We start from the raw sequence: 20,968 nt of genomic DNA on the forward strand, positions 1-20,968 counted from the left end.
TATTATATCAGGATTGTAGCTCAATAAATATTACTATTGAACCTTTCCTCATGTTTTGCTGCAATTCATTTTACCCACTACGGTGGTGAGCGAAGTTAGAGGGTTTAAAAACCCTTCCCGTGAGGCAAAACAATAGGTGACAGAGTAAGTTTGAACATGCATGCATGGACTGACAGGAATCCCGGTGACATACTTCCTGTCTAGCAGGAAATATGCAAATCACCGTCGGCACACTCTGCCGTAGGGTCATACATTTGTAATTTTTTGCATTGCGATGGTATGCAGCAAGAGCATGACATCGCAACGGACAAATACGGTGTAAACAGGGCCTCAAACAATAAACAATACTGCCTGACAGTGCTACTGATCTTCTAGTTCATGACCTGCTCTGTGAATGAGCATGGCTCTACTGCAGATGCAAGAGTGTGGTTGCACCTGCACTATAGCACAGCCGCTCGTGAACATGGCCACAAGAGCATCTCAGACAAGCTCTTATCGGATATGTTCAGAGGGTCACTGCCTGGCAGCTGTGAGGTTAACCTCTTGACGACCAGCTAACGCCGATTGGCGTAAACTGGTTGTCTGAGGGTTTCCATGGAAACGGCCGGTCAGTTCACGGAGGGTGTCTCCGTGAACAGCCGGAGAGCCGCCGATCACGGCTCGCCGGCAAAATGTAAACAGGCGGGGAAGAAATCCCCGCTGTTTACATCAGCGCCGTAAGGCAGATCGGCGATCCCCGGCCTCTGATTGGCCGGGGATCGCCGGCATATGATAGGCTGAAGCCTATCCTTCAATGCGCAGGACGCATTGAATATATTCTGCATGCTTATCACCACTTCCAAGGGAGCGGTATTCCCCGTCCTCATACCGCTTCTTTATGAATTGACATTTAGTGACATTTGTTAAGATAATCACTGCACAAGGCGGTAATTTATCGCTCTGCTCGGGAATGTCCGCTTTTCATGAGGTAACAGCTTTTATGAATGGAGATTTTGCTAAGTGGTCAGTAAAGTAATCTGTTTTCAGCATTTCTGCATGCGGGAATGCTTTATGAATGATAGCCATTGTGTTGAGGTTTGACATGAGTTTGTTGTAAGCTTTTCCCTTCCCAGAATGCACCTGACAAGATAAAAGCGTTTCGATTGGGCTGGAGTTTCCCGATCTTACCCAGTTCCTGGAGGCTGGCCACATTCTGGGCTATAAAGATGCTCTTGGTATTAGCAGCAGATGTTTGATCAGAGGAGGAGTCTTCTCCCTCTGTCTCCACCTAATAATAAACAGGATTACAAATGATTGGTTACATGCAGCCGGGCAAAGAGTTAGGGGTTTACTACATCTAAAAGCAGAGCTTCAGTTGTTTGCAGCCTACAGGCAGGTGGACTCAATCATTTGCAGTGTTCTCCCCGGGCTCTTTGGGCCGGGTGCTCCATAATTTTGGTGAGCTCCCGGCTGTCATTGGCTCGCCGCCTCCTCGTCCTCCTATGCTGTAAGCAAGCAGAGTTGCGCTGGCCCTGCATCCCCCCTCACGCCCCACCCGGCTACTTATTCATGCCACCCGGCTGGGAAAAAATTCTGAGGAGAACACTGCATTTGCTTCAAAAATCATTAGGAAGCTTCTAAACTGATATGTCATTCCAGCTGAGCTGGACTTCCCCATAACTGAGGGGGAGGACAAATATCTGAAGCCAGGTAATGCAAAGTTCCTTAAAGGACCACTCCAGCGAAAAAGTAAACAGTTAAAATCTGAAAGAACCAACAGGTTTTAGACTAGTCCATCTCTTAATGGGGGATTATCTACATTTTCTTTGTTTTCAAAAGCATTTCCTAAAAGGCAGTTGATAAGTCTAACTGCTAGTGTGCAAGCGAGTAGGTAGGCTGGCTAGTATCTTTATTTTGGCAGTTAGACTTAGCAACTGCTGTTCAGGAAGTGCTACTTAAAAAAAAAAAAAAAGGAAAGCTGTGAGAATCCTCCATGAGGAGATGGACTAGTCCAAAACCTGTCGGCTCTGTGAGATTTTAACTGCTTACTTTTTTCACTGCAGAGGTCCTTTAATTATTATATATGGTGCTTACGTCTGAGGATTTCTCTGTCAAATCAGCGACCACAAAAATAAAAAAAGTCCCACTGGTACATAAATTCTACAATGATTTGCCTCCCCTGCTTCAAGAAGTCTCCCGCAGAGGAAGGTATCTCCATCTGGCACTGCAACCTTTATGAATCGGGCATGTTGGAAAATCTGTAGTAAGGAGTCGATTGCGTGCATGGCGGTAAAAGCATTCCTTTTCCCAATGACCGACAGGCCCCTAGCCGCCTCCCCGCCCCCCCCCCCCCCCTCCACAAGTTTGTGTGTGGCTAAGCCTCAAACCTCCCTTTTCCACCAAACACCTCCTCCATAAGTGTTGCAGGCTCACACGTCAAGCCAGCATGAAATCCTCGTCTCCTCCGGTGTCCTGCATCTTATTACATTGTCACTGAGTGCATACACCATGTGACACCAGCGCTGAACTGCTGTCACTACGTGGCGGTGTCATGGGGTACAGGTGTCCGCTGTAGAAATTCAATAAGCTGCCGGACACAGGAGTAGGCGAGGAATCATGCTGGTGTGACAGGAGAGCATGCAGCACCACAGGTCCATGTGCAAATTTTATACCAATTCTCGTGTGCAGCTAACATCTAGGACAACTTCCCCTTTCTTTGCTTTCGATGTAAAACGTGCAAATTTTCACATTCCACATGCGGAGCCATTGAGAGGTATCATGCGCCAGTTGGATGCGAACTGGTGCAGCATACGAAAAAAATGCAGCAGCCCGTCAGTTTGTTTTTCCGCAGCAAGATAGCAACGAGAATGCGCATGCAAAGGAAAAGAGCCCCTTGACCTCCATTAGCATGCAAGCGTTTGTCCCAGAAAACTGCTAACAAAACGCATCAATGAAAACTTGCCCTAATGAGAATGGAGCAATATTCACCTGTGTGTGAGAGGCAGCAGGGGGCGCTGCGGAGCCCCGGGGGTTAAACACAGACGTCAGCTGATTGAGGAAGTTCATCTTCACCTCTTTCTGTCGGAGTTCTGGGCTCACCAGAACCGAAATCTCCTTCTGATCCTCAACTGCAGGTGGAAACATAGAAAGAGGGTGAAAAAGAGAGACCAAGTGGGCCACAACAGGTGTGAAAGTCTCCATCTTTTGCAGCCCCTTGCGGTAAAATAATGATAACGCAATGCAGGATCAACCTGCAAGTGCAAAAGGGGCGCGAGGATGCAGCCCTCTTCCTGCTCCTACAGCTCCTCTGTGCTGGCAGCAGCACTAAGATCTATTTTATGCAGTTACAATTCCTCTTTAATCATGGCTGCTTAAATTCATATCCACAGTGCAATATTCCTAAATCCTCATACACACCTAGATGAACGATGAACAACTCTTTATTCAGATGTCGATCAAAAATTAGAAACACAAATGATCCACGAGGATACATTTTACACAACCGTCATGACAGATCACTTTGGGAGATGACCATAGTCAGGGTGTACAGATATGAACGGCTATTAACTACTTCCGTACGACCAGAGACTGCAGGTACTGTAAAAACAGCGCTTACCAACGATTCACCGCAGGTCCCTCTCTTTGCCATCTCTACGACGGCAGAGCTCTGTGTGCTGATCTGGAGCCGTTTTGGGCCCATTCATACTTGAACGGGAAACGCGCAATTCCCACTAATTGCTAAAGCACTCGCTTTTTTAAAAAAAACAAACAAAACGCTAGTGCTATTCTAGCCCTCGAGTGGCGATGATTGCGGGCGTTTTGCGATTATCACTAATAGCAAACGCGTTACCTGTAGAATTTTTCCAGCGATTCTGGAGCGATCGCCATTAGCATACACAGAATCGCTAATTGTGATTGCTCCAACAACACAAAATTTGTCCAGTCATTTTTCTGTGTTAAATCACGGGGGGGGGGGGGGGGGGGAGCGTTTAGTGATTTTAGGTGTAAACAGGCCCTTTCATTGGCTCCTGACCATCAATGTAAGCCAATGGGATTGGCTCACAGTGATTAAAGAGCCAGGACCCAATGAAATTGTCGTACTGACAGCAGGGTGAGTGACCGGTGGGATTGTTTAAATCTATGTCCTATCAAAGCCGCGCAGCCACAAGCAGGACATAGATTTCAAGTGCTCTGTTCCAGAAGCGGTTTAACGATGTCTCTGAAGTCTACAGCACTTCGTCCAGATCCTGTATTACTTAACAATCCAATTGTTTGGCATTTAGTTTGCAGTCTTCTGCTGTCATTTCCCCTACATCGTGTTATCTTTATTGATAAGATCGTAAAATGATTGTTTCGCTCGATTTAACTATCTGTCTGTGAACCTCTGTGCACTTGGGGAAAGAACGGCTTTTTCCAACTGCCAAGTAAACGTGCATAGAACATTCCATACAGATCATCTGGCAGGACTAAAGTTGTAAAAATAAGCAATTATATTCAATATGTTTTCACTGCAGTTTAACACAACCCTGTTCTGTCCAGACCCTTCACCATCCAGGCATGCAATACATAATCCCCTCCTGACCCCCCCACGCTCACCGTCTGAGAGGGTCTGCACAGTCTGTGGCAGTTTAGAAGACTTCATCATAGCAGTGAAGGTAATGATCTCGGTGCGGTCCAATCGGCTCACTCCTGTGCACAGACCCTTAATCAGAAGAATCAGGTGTTTCTGCAAAACAAAGAAAACCCATAACCATCCAAATCTAATGACATGCCAGGGTATGTTGCCTAATCGCAGGGGAAACAGGAAAACATGCTGCCTGAATGTTTCCATTCTGCTGTCCTCTTCCACCAATCAATGCCCTTATATAGTTTTAAATCAATTAAACATGAGTGCACCTGAGATGAGGATTTTACATCAACTATACATACCTGGGGCTTCCTCGAGCCCCCTCCAGGCTTATCGCTCCCACGTCATCCTCCTCCGCTTCTTCGTTCGCAACTATCCCCAGTAAGTCTTCCAGTCGGGGCCAGTCAGTGCAGGCGCAGTCCAGTCGAGCACGCTCCCATCTCGCTCTCGGCGACGGGGAAGCGCGGAGCCAGAATGTGCATAAGCAGTCGGCCCGCGGCCAATTGCGGACAAACGAGGAGGCAGAGGAGGAAGGCATGGGAGTGCTAAGCCTGGAGGGTGCTGGAGGAAGCCCCAGCTATGTATTTTTTTTTATTAAGTCCCCATCTCAGGTTTACTTTAAAGAGGAACTTTAACCCATACAACTCTCCATAAACGAACATTCCGCAGAGCTGTACCTGACAGGACTAAAGATGTTATGTACGTATAATTGGGTACCATTCTTTATAAACTAAAGGATCAAAAACACAGAGTCCTTTTAAAGAGGAACTCCAGTGAAAATAATGTAGTAAAAAAGTGCTTCATTTTTACAATAATTATGTATAAATGATTTAGTCAGTGTTTGCTCATTGTAAAATCTTTCCTCTCCCCAATTTACATTCTGACATTTATTACATGGTGACATTTTTACTGTGGGCAGATTATGTAGCTGCTCATAGCTGTTTGGGCTGTTAGAGACAGCTGTAAACAGCTATTTCCTGTCTGTGAACATTGTTACATTGTGGCAGTTTGCCCAGAGTACCCCTCCCTCAGAGCTTCTTGTGGGAGGGGTTTCAGCACAAAATCAGTCATACAGCGCCCCCTGATGGTCTGTTTGTGAAAATCATTATATTTCTCATGTAAAGGGGGGTATCAGCTACTGATTGGGATAAAGTTCAATTCTAGGTTGGAGTTTCTCTTTAAAGGCAGTCCACCTTGCCTAAGAAACTTTAATTACTTTATGGAAAAGGACTTAAATTCAAAAAAACAAGGAGCTAAAGTGCAATTTTATCAAAACTTTGTAGAAAAACTTTATTGATACAAAATGACAAAAGCGTTAAAAAGGTTTCTTCAATTCCACATGATTGATCTTCATATAATCAATTGTATATCAAAAAACATGAATAATTGAAGCTGATTGGTGAGTACTGTTTTCTGGCTTGATTTGATTGCAACTTTAAATAAGTGTTGTATTTTAAAAGCCTTTAAAATACAACACCTATTTAAAGTTGGAATCAAATCAAGCCAGAATACAGTACAGTGATTGCAATTTGCAATTCTTTTTTGTGGTTTAGGCAGTAAAGTTGTCTTTGTCCAGCGATTGTAAAGCGATTTTGCAGCGTTCCCTATACTTCCTATTAGAACCCAAATGCTCCAAAAATGTTGTAGAACCAGCGAATGCGATCCTGGAGAAAAGCAAATCGCTCCTGTGGAATCGCCTCCATTAACTTTGAATCAGCCTAGCGCTTTTGGAATCATTGGTGGTTTCAAAATGTGAAGTGTTTTCCCCAGGCTCTTTTAGCCAGGTGTTCCACCCGGCTAATTTTGGTGACTACCCGGCTGTCATCGTCTCACCTCCTCATCTGCCTTCTATACTGTAAGCAGAGTTGCGCTAGCCCCGCATTCCACCATCATGCCCCACCCGGCTACCTTTACATGCCACCCGGCTGGGAAAAAATTCTGGGGAGAACACGGATGTGGCTGAAAAAAACTCTTGTGGGCCCCAAACCTTAGATGTGAAGCAGACGGGGGAGTCACAGGAAGGGAGCGCAGGAGCTGACACTCACCTGGGACACAGCGCACGCCTCATCCGGACTTTCCAGACGCAGCAGGCAAAACTCAAGCAGGACTTTACAGGCAGCGGCCACCGACTGCATCTGATTCCTGGGAACTGAACACGAGACATTACTGGATGGCAAACAATAGACAAAAACATTGCCTAACCCTTTAGCAGCCGATTTATTTAGAGGCTTACAAGTGCTCCAGGCCAATTTATTTTAACACCTTTTTATTTCTTATATTTCCCTGCTTCTAATTAATACTGCTGTAATGTGTATTTTTGGCCACTTGTCACTAGTGGGCAGTGTGAGACAATACCAGAGGACTCCTGTATTCAGTTTCTATATTTTCTGCTAGTAGAGAGAGCTCAAAGCATTCCAAGACTTTAAGAATGCTGGCTGAGATGATAAGCAGTGTACTTATCGCAAAAAGATAACTCTAGTAAAGCTGCTAATTGGTTAAGGTGGCCATATATTAATCAATTTTGATTCTCAGCACATTCGCTCACTGAGAAAGCCATGCCCCAACATGTCTGTCTGACTGAAATTTTGATCACTTTTGACCAAAATAAATTCAAACTATCACTCGGACGGGATGGAAAATCTCCATCGATTGAGGCCAGAGCAATCGATCAACAGCCCATAGAGCCAACAATGCCTCACATCACCCTCCCCTAATCACCACTAACCTTCTTACAAACCCCTTTCACACACTTTGGTCTGCCAGTGCCTAAATGGGCATCAAATTGATAGTCTACAATAAGGGCCTGTTTCCACTACACTCAGATTCCGGATGCAGAAAAACTGACTCCAATGATTGTCTATGGGCCCGTTTCCACTAAATGCAATTTTTCTGATGCAGATTTCCCATAGGCATTCATTGGAAAACAGGATATAACATTCAAGCTTTAAGTCCCAGCTCTCCCCCTGACACAGCATGCCCCGCTGTGACTGTGGCCATGGCAATGACAGGCAGGCAGCGCACACTTACTCTGGTTGCAGACGGTGGTGATGTAGTGTGTAGACAGGGCCACAAATGAGGAGTAGAACGGCTCATATTGTTTATCATGATGCAGGATTTCTGATCCGCTGGAAAGAGAAGGGGAGAAACATTCACGTTATTAGCAATAGAAAGAGAAACCGCAAAAAAGGCTATATGGAAAAAGTGTGGAGGGATACCCAGTCAGTAGCGAGAAGAGTACTGAAAAGTAAGCAGATACGGAATTTATGGGGCATGGGTTCATCTTCCAGGAATTTCCCCATACACTGGTATTCTTGCCTTATGGTAAAGAAGGACCCCAGCCAAGCAGATAGGCAACAAAGCATGAGTGAGACATCTTTCATGCCAAGAAGTCCAGTTTAAGCCAAAGACGGCAAGTTCTGAAAGCAGAGTGTGAGTGTGTGTGGTGTGCGTGTGTGTGGTGTGCGTGCGGTGTATGTGTGTGTCGGAAGGGGGGGGGGGGGGTGGTAGGCCATTTTAAAAAGGTGTGTTTTAAAGGCTTGTTTAAAGGTGTTGAAGGAAGGGGCGAGTCTTAAGGGCTTGGGGGGGGGGGGGGGGTGAAGTTCCATAGGGTGGGGGCAGCTCTCTATTTGGGTAAATGATAAACTATTAGCTTTGGAATGGAACTTCCAGATTATTATGTAGCAGGCCTCACATTTGCCTGTCCCCCGTGTGTATGTGGTTCTCCACGCTGTGTCCCTGCTGCAGCTACCTCAGTTATAAGCAGGGCTGTGGAGTCTGTACAAAAATCCACCGACTCCGACTTCTCAGTTTAGGATTCCACCGACTCCGACTCCTCTAATTTGCATATTAAAATCTTGTTGATTGAAAGTATGTAACATGAAATTCGACTCTTAACTGCCAACGCTTAGGAATTTTGAAAGACAACTGAAGTGAGAAGGATATGTAGACTACTATATTTATTCCCTTTAGTCACAGACTAAAACTAGTCCTTGGTAAGAGTACTTGTAAAAGGTACAGACCGGAACAAAGAACATCTATCAGGCCCTAGGCAATGTAAGTGTGGGTACATGTAAGAGTGATGTGCAGGTACTCTGCAGGGGAATGAGGAGATTCTTCCTCTATTACACATTCTTCATGCACAATCTGAACAAGGTTTATGGGTGACAGACAACACCTCTGTGTTCAATGTGCACAACATTCTCAGTGGATTCCCTGCAGCTCTGTGGAGAGTGCATATGTAGAGTATAGTACTACTGTGTAACAAAGTAAACCTGAAACAGATGAAATTAAAGTTTTATACATACCTGGGGCTTCCTCCAGCCCCCTTCAGGCTAATCAGTCCCTCACTATCCTCCGCCACCTGGATCTTCTGCTATGAGTCCAGGTACTTGAGCCAGTCTGGCGTAGTGCGCATGCACACACTCCGCCGCCGGGAGCGTACTACACCTGCGCAGCCCAATTGCGCAGGTGCAGAACGCTCCAGGCTGTGGAAGCAGCATGCGGCCGGACTGCGCTGACTGGCTGAATTACCAAGACTCCTAGCAGAAGATCCAGGTGGTGGAGGTGGGCAGCAAGGGACTGATTAGCCTGAAGGGGGTTGGAAGAAGCCCCAGGTATGTATAAAACTTTTCTTTTCATCCTTCTCAGGTACCTTAATTCGTAGTCACCAAACCAAATTTTAACAACATATCAAATTATTTAATTTCATGAGCAAAGAGACTGCGTACATTTGCATAAATCAGAATCAATGCAGAATTATTTCCATCTCATTGACCATCTCTATTAGTGACACAGCTACACATCAGGCTTTATTCTTACAGCATAGATGTTATTTCGTATATATAAGAGATTCCTGTGTACACATCATATATACTGTACAGTCACAATCAGATGAGTATATCTGACTTTAAAAATACAGGGACTGCTTTATTGAAGCAGCACAAGTAACTAATTTTGATTGGTTTATTTTATTTTTGTGGACTAAGCACAGCTATTACTGTATGTATAAATTATTTATGATGACTATTATTATCTGAGAAATAGAACATTTTATCATATTTTCTATTTTAATTACATTTTTAATTCATTAGGAGTCGGAGTCGGTGCATTTTTTCCCGACTCCAGGCACCCAAAATTGCCCCGACTCCATGACTCCGACTCCACAGCCCTGGTTATAAGTGCCTGTGGTAATAGCAAGCTTCCCTTCTGTCCAGAAACATGTATTAAAAGAAAAAAAAAAAAAAGCTGCAGTATTTTGGGCAACGGGGAAACCACTAATAGAATATTGTCAGCTAAATAACCCCCTGGCCACCAGTACAGCAGCAATTAGCATTGCGGTCTATGCAGAGCCCATTTTACCGATCCATCCATATAACCTGCTTCGACTCACTTCTATACATTGATTATATTTACTAACCTTACTGACTGACGATAGAATTAACTTTGTTCTATTTTGAAATTAAAGGACAATCCAGATGACACAATGAGACAGATGTGTGTATGTACAGCGCCAAGCACACAAATGCCGATGCTGAGTTCCTTTTTTAATTCTCTGCGTGAAAGAGTTATGCTAGGTACACACCATACAATTTTCTGTTAGATAGATGGTTCGATAGATCATTTCTGTCATGCTTGATCGTTTTTCTGGTTGATTTCTCATAGAAGTGAATGGAAATAGATCGGAAAATCAAACAGAAAATTATAAGGTGTGTATCCAGCAGTAAACCTCAGGTATGCAAGTGACCGTTTCTGTCAGGGCCGGGACTGGGTAGAACTGTAGCATAACTCTCACTGATAAGGAAGAACAGCCATAAAACCCTTTCCTGTCAGTAAATGGCTTCTGAGAGCAGGAAAGAGATAACAAGGATCAATAGCTCATAGATTTGAGCTCTGGCATACTTCAATGAATGTGTCATTGAGCAGAGACAATGACACATTAAACACGTAAAAACTAAACTCAAATATAAAATAAAACTGGAATATCTATATAAAAACATTTTTAGGAGAAGGCTGATGGATACAATTGTTTATCTCAGTTTATTTTCACCTTGGACGTCCTTCAAGGCCTAGTTCACAGTGCTCAGCTGCATCACAAAATAATTCTGCATGTCAACTCACTGACCATACAAATCTATGGGCCTGTTCTCAGTACTACATTGTAGCCGATTGCGTTATTCTAACAAGCTACATACAGGCTTTGTATTAGGGCTCATTTCCACTTCAGCGGCGCAATTGCAGTGCGGAAAAGGTGTGAATGAGTCTGCATGCGGTTGTGGATTCATTTGCATTTGTATGCGTTTTTCAATGCGAAAACGCTCGCGGTTTGCGTTATGCGGTTTTTGCAGTGCAGATAGCCATGCAATCGGAACGCAACCCGTATGATCGCACGCCATCCGCGCTGCTACCAGCTGCACTGCTGATCCCATCCATTGACAGTGAATAGGTCAGCTCTGCTCTTGCAGGCAGAATGCATGCAGCAGAACGCAAGCGCATCATAGCGCATCGTACTGCTGCGCAGCGCATTTCATGTGAATGGCAGAAGGGCTGTCTATACCCTTCTGCTGTTCTTGCGTGTTACCACGCTTCCAAATGCGCATGGAAGCATATATGATGCGAACGAGGCCTAAGTCTATGACTAAAAGTATTAGAGGCAGATCAGCTGGATAGCCAGGTAACTGGTATGGTTTAAAAGGAATAAATATGGCAGCCTCCATACCCCTCTCAGTTCCGCTGTCTTTTAAAATTCCTAAGCATTGGCAGTTAAGAGATGCATTTTATGTTACGTATTTTCAATCAACAATATTGTAATATGCAAATTAGAGGAGGAAGAGTCGGTGGAATCCTAACCTGAGGAGTGGAGGATTTTTGTACCAACTCCACAGCCCTGTTTTTTTTCATAAGTTCTGCCGAGGTTCTGGATATCCCCATTTGTTTTTCAGCAGCCCGCCTCCAGCTTAGCAATCGCGGCCTAATGAGTTGCTGCCAGGCTGGGGGCAGGGCATGGAAACGCAGGCGGAGGTTTCCGAAGAGCTTCGGCAAGCTTCAGAAATAAGCCCGACACTGCACTGCCGAGGAAGGGGGTGAAGCGTCACCTGTGCAGCCAGTTACAGCCGATAATTAACCCTTAGACCCCTCCAATTCTGCATCATTAGGACAGAGCCTGGCATGACAAGCCGCCTTTTACACTGCAGGTACTCTTTAACTACCACTGAAGCATGTAAACAAGAAGCGCCCTTCAACCAGTCAGCAGACATTCCTCCTGTGTTGTAATTGTATTTGCTGAAGATACATATTTAGTCTAGCTGTGGGGGTCACCAGCCTGGTCTGTGCTCCGAGATCTTATTACACAGAAATGAGCATCACATGGTACAAATAGCAGCCGGTGGCCAGACGCCAGCTGTGCGGTCTACCGGACATGTGACGCACCTCATCGTCACAACATGGGACAGAGGGTGATGCCAGATATCCCGGACAAGTGATCGCACACATGGGCACACGCTGAGCTATGGGGTCTAGCATCATATGGCTCTATCTATAGGACCCAGAGCCTTCCCTTAAAGGAGCCATCAGGCAAAGAATAAGAAAGCCGATTTACTTACCTGGGGCTTTCTGCAGCCCCTTGCAGCTGACTGTCCCACACTGACAGCTCCGCTCTCCGTCGCCATCCCGGGCTCCCCGCACAGTGCAGAGGCCGACCTCGAGGTCATCCTTACTGCGCCTGCGTGAAGCGCCTCTGTCAATCAAGCCCATGTTGTCCGCGGCGTACTGCACAGGTGTAGTAGTTCTGCACCAACGCAGTATGCCGCGGACAATGTGAGCTTGAGTGACAGCGGCACTTTACGCAGGCGCAGTAAGGAGGTCGACCTCTGCACTGTGCGGGGACCCAAGGCTGGTGGCTGCGTGCATGGGACAGTCAGTTGCAAGGGGCTGGAGAAAGCCCCAGGTTAGTAAATCGGCTTTCCTATTCTTTGTCTGATGACTCCTTTAAGTATCTTTTTCTTTTTTTTTTCTTTTTCCCCCTCATTCCCATTCATTTGAAAGGTTTCCATTAACAGTACAATTGTTATTCTTTATTTAGACTTAATATTTCCTTTAAAACAGTTTATACAATACTGTAACATTCAAAAACACAAATATGTAATACAAAAAAGTATCGTATTTTGTACATGAAGACAACTTAATCTCCGAAACTTAACTCCGGTCATGTGTAAGCAGTGGCTGGATAGTGTAGTGGTTAAAGAGGAACTCCAGTGAAAATAATGTAATAAAAAAGTGCTTCATTTTTACAATAATTATGTATAAATTATTTAGTCAGTGCTTGCTCATTGTAAAATCTTTCCTCTCCCTGATTTACATTGACATTTATCACATTGTGACATTGTTACTGTTGGCAGGTGATGTCAGTGGAAGAAGATGCTGCTTGCTTTTTGGCAGTTGGACCCAGCTGTAAACAGCTTTTATTTCTCACAATGCAATGTTCACAGACAGGAAACTGTCAGGACCATGGTCCTGACATCAAATTGTGGGAGGGGTTTCACCACAATATCAGCCATACAGAGCCCCCTGATGATCCTTTTGTGAAAAGGAAAAGATTTCTCATGGGAAAGGGGGTATCAGCTACTGATTGGGATGAAGTTCAATTCTTGGTCGCGGTTTCTCTTTAAGCGCTCTGCCTCTGACATAGAAAGCCAGGGTTCAAATCTTGGTTCTTCCAGCCAGCACCTAGTCAGTAAGGAGACCTTATGCAAGACTCCCTAACACTGCTACTAAGTGCACTCTAGTGGCCAGAGAAAAGCACTATACAAGTATCGATTTATTATAAGTAGAGGTATTGTTACATTATTCAATATATACAGATGAAGAGGACAATTCTGAATAGCAGAGGGGTCAGACTATGTAAGCGGGCATTACAACGTATACACATACTACTAAAACAGCCCAACCATTAAAAACCGGACGCTAGGCAACGCCCGCTACCCCCCACAACGTGCACACAGATGCGTCCCGCTCGCATGCCCCCCACCGCGGTCAGAAGTATATGCACACAGGGAGATGTTGCTTGCTTGGCAGTTGGAAAAAGCTGTTATTTCCCACAATGCAATGAGATTCACAGACAGCAAACTGTCAGGTCTGGAAGCAGAGACACAGGGGTTTTATTACATAGTACTAGTAGACCCAAGCCCGTTTAAAAACGGGCTCTAGTTTTGTTTTTTTACAGCCACCAGTCACTGCGCATGCGCGCACATAACTGCCTGCCCACCCACCTCACCCCCTGGTCCCTCCCGCTGTCCGTTACTGCGCACATGCGCAGTAATAAAATAACAGGGACGCTGCAAACTGCTAGACGCAGCGACAGAGTGGATTATAGAGGCTAGAGAAGCTGTCTTGGCTGAATAACAGTGCGGTCAGGGTATATAGAGTTATACTGAACATGAGGTGTAAAGTACAGGAATCAGCCAGAGAGTGTGGTTTATGTGCATTTATTATATTACACATAAGGAGCAAGCATGTAAATATAGAGAATATATATCTACAGATAGATATGATGTAATGTGTAGAAAATGTGGGTTATACAGAACAATCTGAGCTGCAAAATATATTATTACATTATACAATGCAGATGAAGACCAGTCATAGCTGATAGAGGGGTCATGAAGTGAATATGGATATATTCATATATATGATGTAACTAATAGGGTCAGGATATTTAGGGTTATATATGTACTGTACAGGAGCCAGCCAGAGAGTGTATACTGTAGATGTATATATTATTATTATTACATTATACAATGTATATGAAGAGGCCCAGTCATGGCTGATAGCAGTGAGTCAGGAAGTGAATATGGATATATTCATATATATGATGTAACATATTGGGCCAGAATATTTAGAGTTATATATGTGCTGTAGCCAGCCAGAGTGTACACAGGAGATACATGTATATAACCAGTCATGGTTGATAGCAGTGGCGTCAGGAAGTGAATATGGTTATATTCAAATTTGTTTATTTATTGTATTTATAAAGCACCCAAAAAATGTATACACACACGATATTTAGGATTACATATGTGCTGTACATTAGCCAGCCAGAGTGGTATAACATTATACAGTGTAGATGAAGAGGACCAGTCATGGCTGATAGCAGTCAGGAAGTGGACATGGACATATTTATATACATGATGTAAGATTTCAGGGTGGTACAGCACATATGTGAGCTGTGCAGCAGAGGAATGAGCCTGACAGGAGATATATATATATATATATGAATATATGATTGCTTTATACACTACAGACACACGAAGAGGACCTGTCTCAGGCCAGCACAGGAGTCAGACCGGAAGTGGTGACACAGCACTCTGCAGCCCCGCCCCTCCCCGGGGTCTCCTCACCTCTCCAGCAGGGCAGGCAGCAGTGTCGGCAGTTCCCGCAAGTGGAAGGCAGAGTATGAAGCGGAAAGCAGCGGCCGCACCGCCACTTCCCAACCCGTCCCGGCTCCCCCACTATCCGCCATCTTTCCTGAACCGGAAGTGTCCGCTTCCTTTACCGACCCAGCGACCCATGTGAGGGGAAGTCGTCACAGGCCACCGTCTGAGGGGAGTGTCCTATATCTCTTCCTGCTAATCATCCCCCACAGAGAGCAGCCGTATCCTAGCAACCACCCTGACACTAGAGCTTCCAGCATGCCTCAGTCTATCCAACACCGACAGAGGACTACAACCCCCAGCCTGCCCTGCCAGACCACATCCAACACCCACAGAGGACTACAACCCCCAGCCTGCCCTTCCACACCATATCCCACACCCACAGATGACTAAAATCTCCAGCCATTCCTTGCCAGACCACATTCACAGAGGACTACAACCCCCAACCTGCCCTGCCATACCATATCTCACACCCACAGAGGACTACAACCTGCAGACTGCCCTGCCATACCACATCCAAAACCCACAGAAAACTACAACCCCCAGCCTGCCCTGCCAGACCACATCCAACACCCACATAGGACTACAACCCCCAGTCTGCCCTACCTGACCACACCGCACACGCACAGAGGACTACAACCCCTAGCCTGCCCTGCCAGACTACATTCCACACCCACAGAGGACTACAACCTCCAGACTGCTCTGCCAGACCACATCCCACACCCACAGAGCACTACAACCCCCAGACCGCCCTTCCATATCATATCCAACACCCACAGAGGACTACAACCTCCAGCCATTCCTTGCCAGACCACATTCACAGAGGACTACAACCCCCAGCCTGCCCTGCAAGGCCACATCCCACACCCGCAGAGGACTACAACCCCCAGCCTGCCCTGCCAGATCACATCACACACCCACAGAGGACTACAACCCTCAGCCTGCCCTGCCAGATCACATCCTACACCCCCAGAGGACTACAACCCCCAGTCTGCCCGGCCAGACCACACCGCACACGCACAGAGGACTACAAACCCCAGCCTGTCCTGCTAGACCACATTCCACACCCACAGAGGATTACAACCCCCAGCCTGCCCTGCCAGACCACATCCCACACCCACAAAGGACTACAACCCCCAGCGTGCCCTGCCAGACCACATCCCACACTCACAGAGGACTGCAAACCCCAGCCTGCCCTGTCAGACCACACCCACAGAGGACTACAACCCCCATCCTGCCCTGCCAGACCACATCCCACACTCACAGATGACTACAACTCCCAGCCTGCCCTGCCAGACCACATCCCACACCCACAGAGAACTACAACCCCCGCCTGCCTTGCCAGACCACATCACACTCCCACTGAGGACTACAACCCTCAGCCTGCCCCGCCAGACCACAACCCACACAGGACTATAACTCCTAGCCTGCCAGACCACATCCCACACCCACAGAGGACTACATCCCCCAGCCTGCCCTGCCAGACTGTATCCCACACCCACACAGGACTACAAGCTCCAGTCTGTCCTGCCAGACCACATTCTATATCCCACAGAAGACTACAATCCTCAGCATGCCCTGCCATTCCACATCCCACAGAAGACAGCAACCCCCCAGCCTGCCCCGCCAGACCACATCCCAGAGGACTACAACCCCCATCCTGCCCTGCCAGACCACATCCTATGTTATAATTTAAGTAGGCCTCAGTTATATGGACTGAGTTTTAGGTAAAAGGCTTGTTCGCAGAGTATACCTTTAAGAAGAGCTTCTCGCAGAATTGAGGATGCAGGCAGTTACCAGGCATATGTCCCGAACATGTCCCTGAAGGGAGGCCACAGGCCTAACCTGCCCTAGACAGTTAGGAGACCTAAAGGTAAACATAGGCCATATTTACCAAACATAACATTCTTTGTATGTAGGTTATAGACCGAGTGGAATATTAATTGAGTAGGTGTGTGCCATTATTCTACGAGGGATCTGAACCAATTATAGGTTTAGGGGGATGGTTCAGATGATGACACAGTTAACTCTTTCCTGGTCAGTATTAAGGTTCATGATGGGCCAACGGAGCTCTCTTAAGGTGGCCATACACTGGTCGATTTGCCATGAGATTCGACCAACAGATAGATCCCTCTCTGATCGAATCTGATCAGAGAGGGATCGTATGGCTACCTTTACAGCAAACAGATTGTGAACCGATTTCAGCCTGAAACCGTTCACAATCTGTTGTGGTGGTGGTGCTGCTGCTGCCGCCCCCATACATTACCTGCTCCGCCGGCGCGACTCCAGTCCCCCGGTCACCGCTGCTCTGTCTGCGCTCTGGTCTCCAGGTCCGGCATGCCTCACTTCTTCTAGCCCGGCAGGAAGTTTAAACAGTAGAGGGCGCTCTACTGTTTAAACTTCCTGCCGGGCTAGCAGAAGTGAGGCATGCCGGACCTGGAGACCAGAGAGCAGACAGAGCAGCGGTGACCGGGAGACTGGAGTCGCGCCGGCGGAGCAGGTAATGTATGCGGCTCTATTGCGTCGGTCATCGGGCACTCGAACGCCGCTAGCGACGCGCTCTTTACCCGCGGGCGATCGACGGTTATTTTCCGCACGGCGCGATCGACGGCATCGGACGAAATGGATCGAAATTCGGCGTGTAGTGTGAACGATTGGCAGCAGATTCGATCCCAGTGATCGAATCTGCTGTCGAAACGGGCGCAAATCGGGCCAGTGTATGGCCAGCTTAACTTTCACGCTCTCTATCTACTGACTGGAACCCTAATTACTTTCCTTTATTTATGTAATCTGATATAACGTATGCTGTATATATTAGATAGGCCTCAGGGCTTGGTAGTTAGATGTAACGTAGTATAGACAGAAGATGACCTGATTACCCTTCAACAGGAAGGTAATCAAGAAGCTGTAACGCAACGGACTTACTACAGAAGAATCTGCTTTGCTAAGATGTAACGAACCGTATCTGTATATCTGTTTACTGAATAAACACTTTGGAACTTGGAAGCCGCCTAAAGAAGTTCTATCTCCTAACCTGTTTTGCTGTGATGAGAGTCGTGTTCGCAGCTCTTACTAATGAGTTGCTGGTGCCGGAATAAAGGTGTTGTTGCCGATAGAAACATATAGTTTCTTACACCCACAGAGGACTACAACCCCCATCCTGCCCTGCCAGACCACATCCTACACCCACAGAGGACTACAACCCCCAGTCTGCCCTGCCAGACCACATCCCACAGAGGACTTCAACCCCCAGCCTGCCCTGCCAGACCACATCCTACACCCACAGAGGACTACAACCCCCAGTCTGCCCTGCCAGACCACATCCGTTGTTTGTACCTTTAAAAAGGACTATATATACTATAATGCAATCTCAGAAAGGCAAAAAAAAGTCTCTGGAAAAACTTTATTGACACATGTAGAAAAGTAGAAAAATTGGTTCTTCAATATCACAATAATAGGTCTTAAAAACACATTGATTGGTTTGAAACAACGAGTGGTTGTAGCTTTGTGGGCATTTGAACTTCAAGGCAACGACACATGTTCGTTTCGGGCTTTTGTATAAAGTTATATGTGCCCTTCGTCAGGCCGTGATGCCCATTTCTATAAATAAGAACAATACATAAGATAACAACATATTAAAATCACAAAGTATAATGCATCGATTGCGACAATGAGATTTGTCGCAGAAAGGAAAACCACCACCAAGTGGAATTATTGGCATGTAAACCAGGTTCAATCCTGCCAGACCACATCCCACAGAGGACTTCAACCCCCAGCCTGCCCTGCCAGACCACATCCAACACCCACAAAGGACTACAACCCCCAGCCTGCCCTGCAAGACCAGATTCTACACCCACAGAGGACTACAACCCCCATCCTGCCCTGCCAGACCACATCCACAGAGGACTATACCCCCAGCCTGCCCTGCCAGACCACATCCTACACCCACACAGGACTACAACCCCCATCCTGCCCTGCCAGACCACATCCTACACCCACAGAGGATTACAACCCCCAGCCTGCCCTGCCAGACCACATCCTACACCCACAAAGGACTACAACCCCCAGCCTGCCCTGCAAGACCACATTCTACACCCACAGATGACTACAACTCCCATCCTGCCCTGCCAGACCACATCCACAGAGGACTATACCCCCAGCCTGCCCTGCCAGACCACATCCTACACCCACACAGGACTACAACCCCCATCCTGCCCTGCCAGACCACATCCTACACCCACAGAGGACTACAACCCCCAGCCTGCCCTGCCAGACCACATCCTACACCCACAAAGGACTACAACCCCCAGCCTGCCCTGCAAGACCACATTCTACACCCACAGAGGACTACAACCCCCATCCTGCCCTGCCAGACCACATCCACAGAGGACTATACCCCCAGCCTGCCCTGCCAGACCACATCCTACACCCACACAGGACTACAACCCCCATCCTGCCCTGCCAGACCACATCCTACACCCACAGAGGACTACAACCCCCACCTGCCCCGCCAGACTACATCCTACACCCACAGGAAGTGAAGCTTGCTTGCGGTCACATCCTGTTTTGGAAATATGTTAGTATATTGTAAAATATATGCTTCTGCGCATGTACACCGCATAAATCCCTGCTTCGCCATAGACTTACCTGACTTCAGGTCGTTGCAGAGGTCATGGGGTAATTGGCTACTTCCGCCGCATGTCACACTGTATGAAAGCACCCATAGGCTTTCATTAGCATAACGGTAAGGTGCAGTAAAATGACCCAGCGCACCTGTGTGAAAGGGCCCTCATCCTCCTTTCTCCTAGGTGTCCCTCCTCTGTGGTCCCAGCAGCGCCTCTCATCAGATAACCTGCCAGTACATGCCGGTGGGTTGCGTGATGATAGATGCCAATGGAGACAGGAATGCATAGAAGGAAGATGGACCATGTGTATTGCTGGAGCCTAGAGAGGTGATTCGCTGCTGTACAGGTGAGCTAACACCTTATCCTGCATAGACAGGCTTCTTCCCCCTCCCCTACAAACAAGCATCATCTCCTCCAATGCAGATTTAAAGAACAACTGAAGTGAGAAGACTATGGAGGCTTCCATGTTTATCAATAAACATCAAACAATACAAGTTGCCTGGCTGCCCTGCTGGTCTATTTTGCTGCTGCAGTTGTGTCTGAATAACCCCAGAAACAAGCATGCAGCTAATCTGTCAGATCTGATAATAATGTCAGAAACACATCATCTGCTGCATGCTTGTTCAGGGTCTATGGCTGAAAGTATTAGAGGCAGAGGGTCAGCAGGGCTGCGAGGCAACTGGTATTGCTTAAAAGGAAATAAGCCCGCTGTCTGGGTGTCACCCTGGACTCCGCACTCTCCTTCACTCCCCACATCCAAAACCTCACAAAGTCCTGCAACTTCCACCTTCGTAACATCTGTAAGATTCGCCCTTTCCTGACCTCTGCCACCACTAAACTCCTCATCCATGCCCTCATAATTTCCCGCCTTGACTACTGCAATGCCCTGCTGTCTGGTCTCCCTATGACCCGAACAGCCCCACTGCAGTCCATCGTGAATGCGGCAGCCAGAATTATCCACTGCTCCCATCGCTCCACCACGGCGGATCCCCTCCTTGAATCCTTCCACTGGCTTCCTATCCAGTCCAGAATCAGATTCAAGATACTGTGTCTGACCTACAAATCTGTCCACAAAACCTGTCCAACCTACATTTCCGATCTTACTCAGAGGTACACACCTAGCCGCTCACTCCGCTCTTCCAATGAACGTCGCCTAACCGCCCCCCGCATCACCCAGTCCCATGCAAGCCTCCAGGACTTCTCAAGAGCTGCTCCAACACTATGGAACTCCCTACCTCCACCCATTAGGGCAGCCCCCTCCTTCAACATCTTCAAGAAAGCCCTCAAAACTCACCTTTTCACTCTGGCCTACTACC

At 46.9% G+C, this 20,968-nt stretch overlaps 1 protein-coding gene across 16 annotated transcripts in view; it reads right to left on the reverse strand.

The window, feature by feature from the left end:
• Positions 1-15,186, reverse strand: part of UBR4 (ubiquitin protein ligase E3 component n-recognin 4) — a 185,801-nt gene extending 170,615 nt beyond the window's left edge. For 14 of the 16 annotated variants that reach the window (XM_068241725.1, XM_068241728.1, XM_068241727.1 and 11 more), the window contains exons 1-6: positions 14,995-15,186; positions 7,634-7,731; positions 6,652-6,755; positions 4,576-4,705; positions 2,968-3,107; positions 1,168-1,267 (exon numbers count right to left, since the gene is read on the reverse strand). In XM_068241725.1, the coding sequence (XP_068097826.1) occupies positions 1,168-1,267; positions 2,968-3,107; positions 4,576-4,705; positions 6,652-6,755; positions 7,634-7,731; positions 14,995-15,116 (694 nt within the window). In that variant the 5' untranslated portion in view covers positions 15,117-15,186. The remainder of the gene's footprint in view (positions 1-1,167; positions 1,268-2,967; positions 3,108-4,575; positions 4,706-6,651; positions 6,756-7,633; positions 7,732-14,994) is intronic. The other 2 variants (XM_068241732.1, XM_068241733.1) reach the window with 2 other exon arrangements.
• Between the last annotated feature and the right edge of the window lie 5,782 nt (positions 15,187-20,968).

This window comes from Hyperolius riggenbachi, chromosome 6 (assembly GCF_040937935.1).
Source record: "Hyperolius riggenbachi isolate aHypRig1 chromosome 6, aHypRig1.pri, whole genome shotgun sequence".
NCBI classification, from domain to species: Eukaryota; Metazoa; Chordata; class Amphibia; order Anura; family Hyperoliidae; genus Hyperolius; species Hyperolius riggenbachi.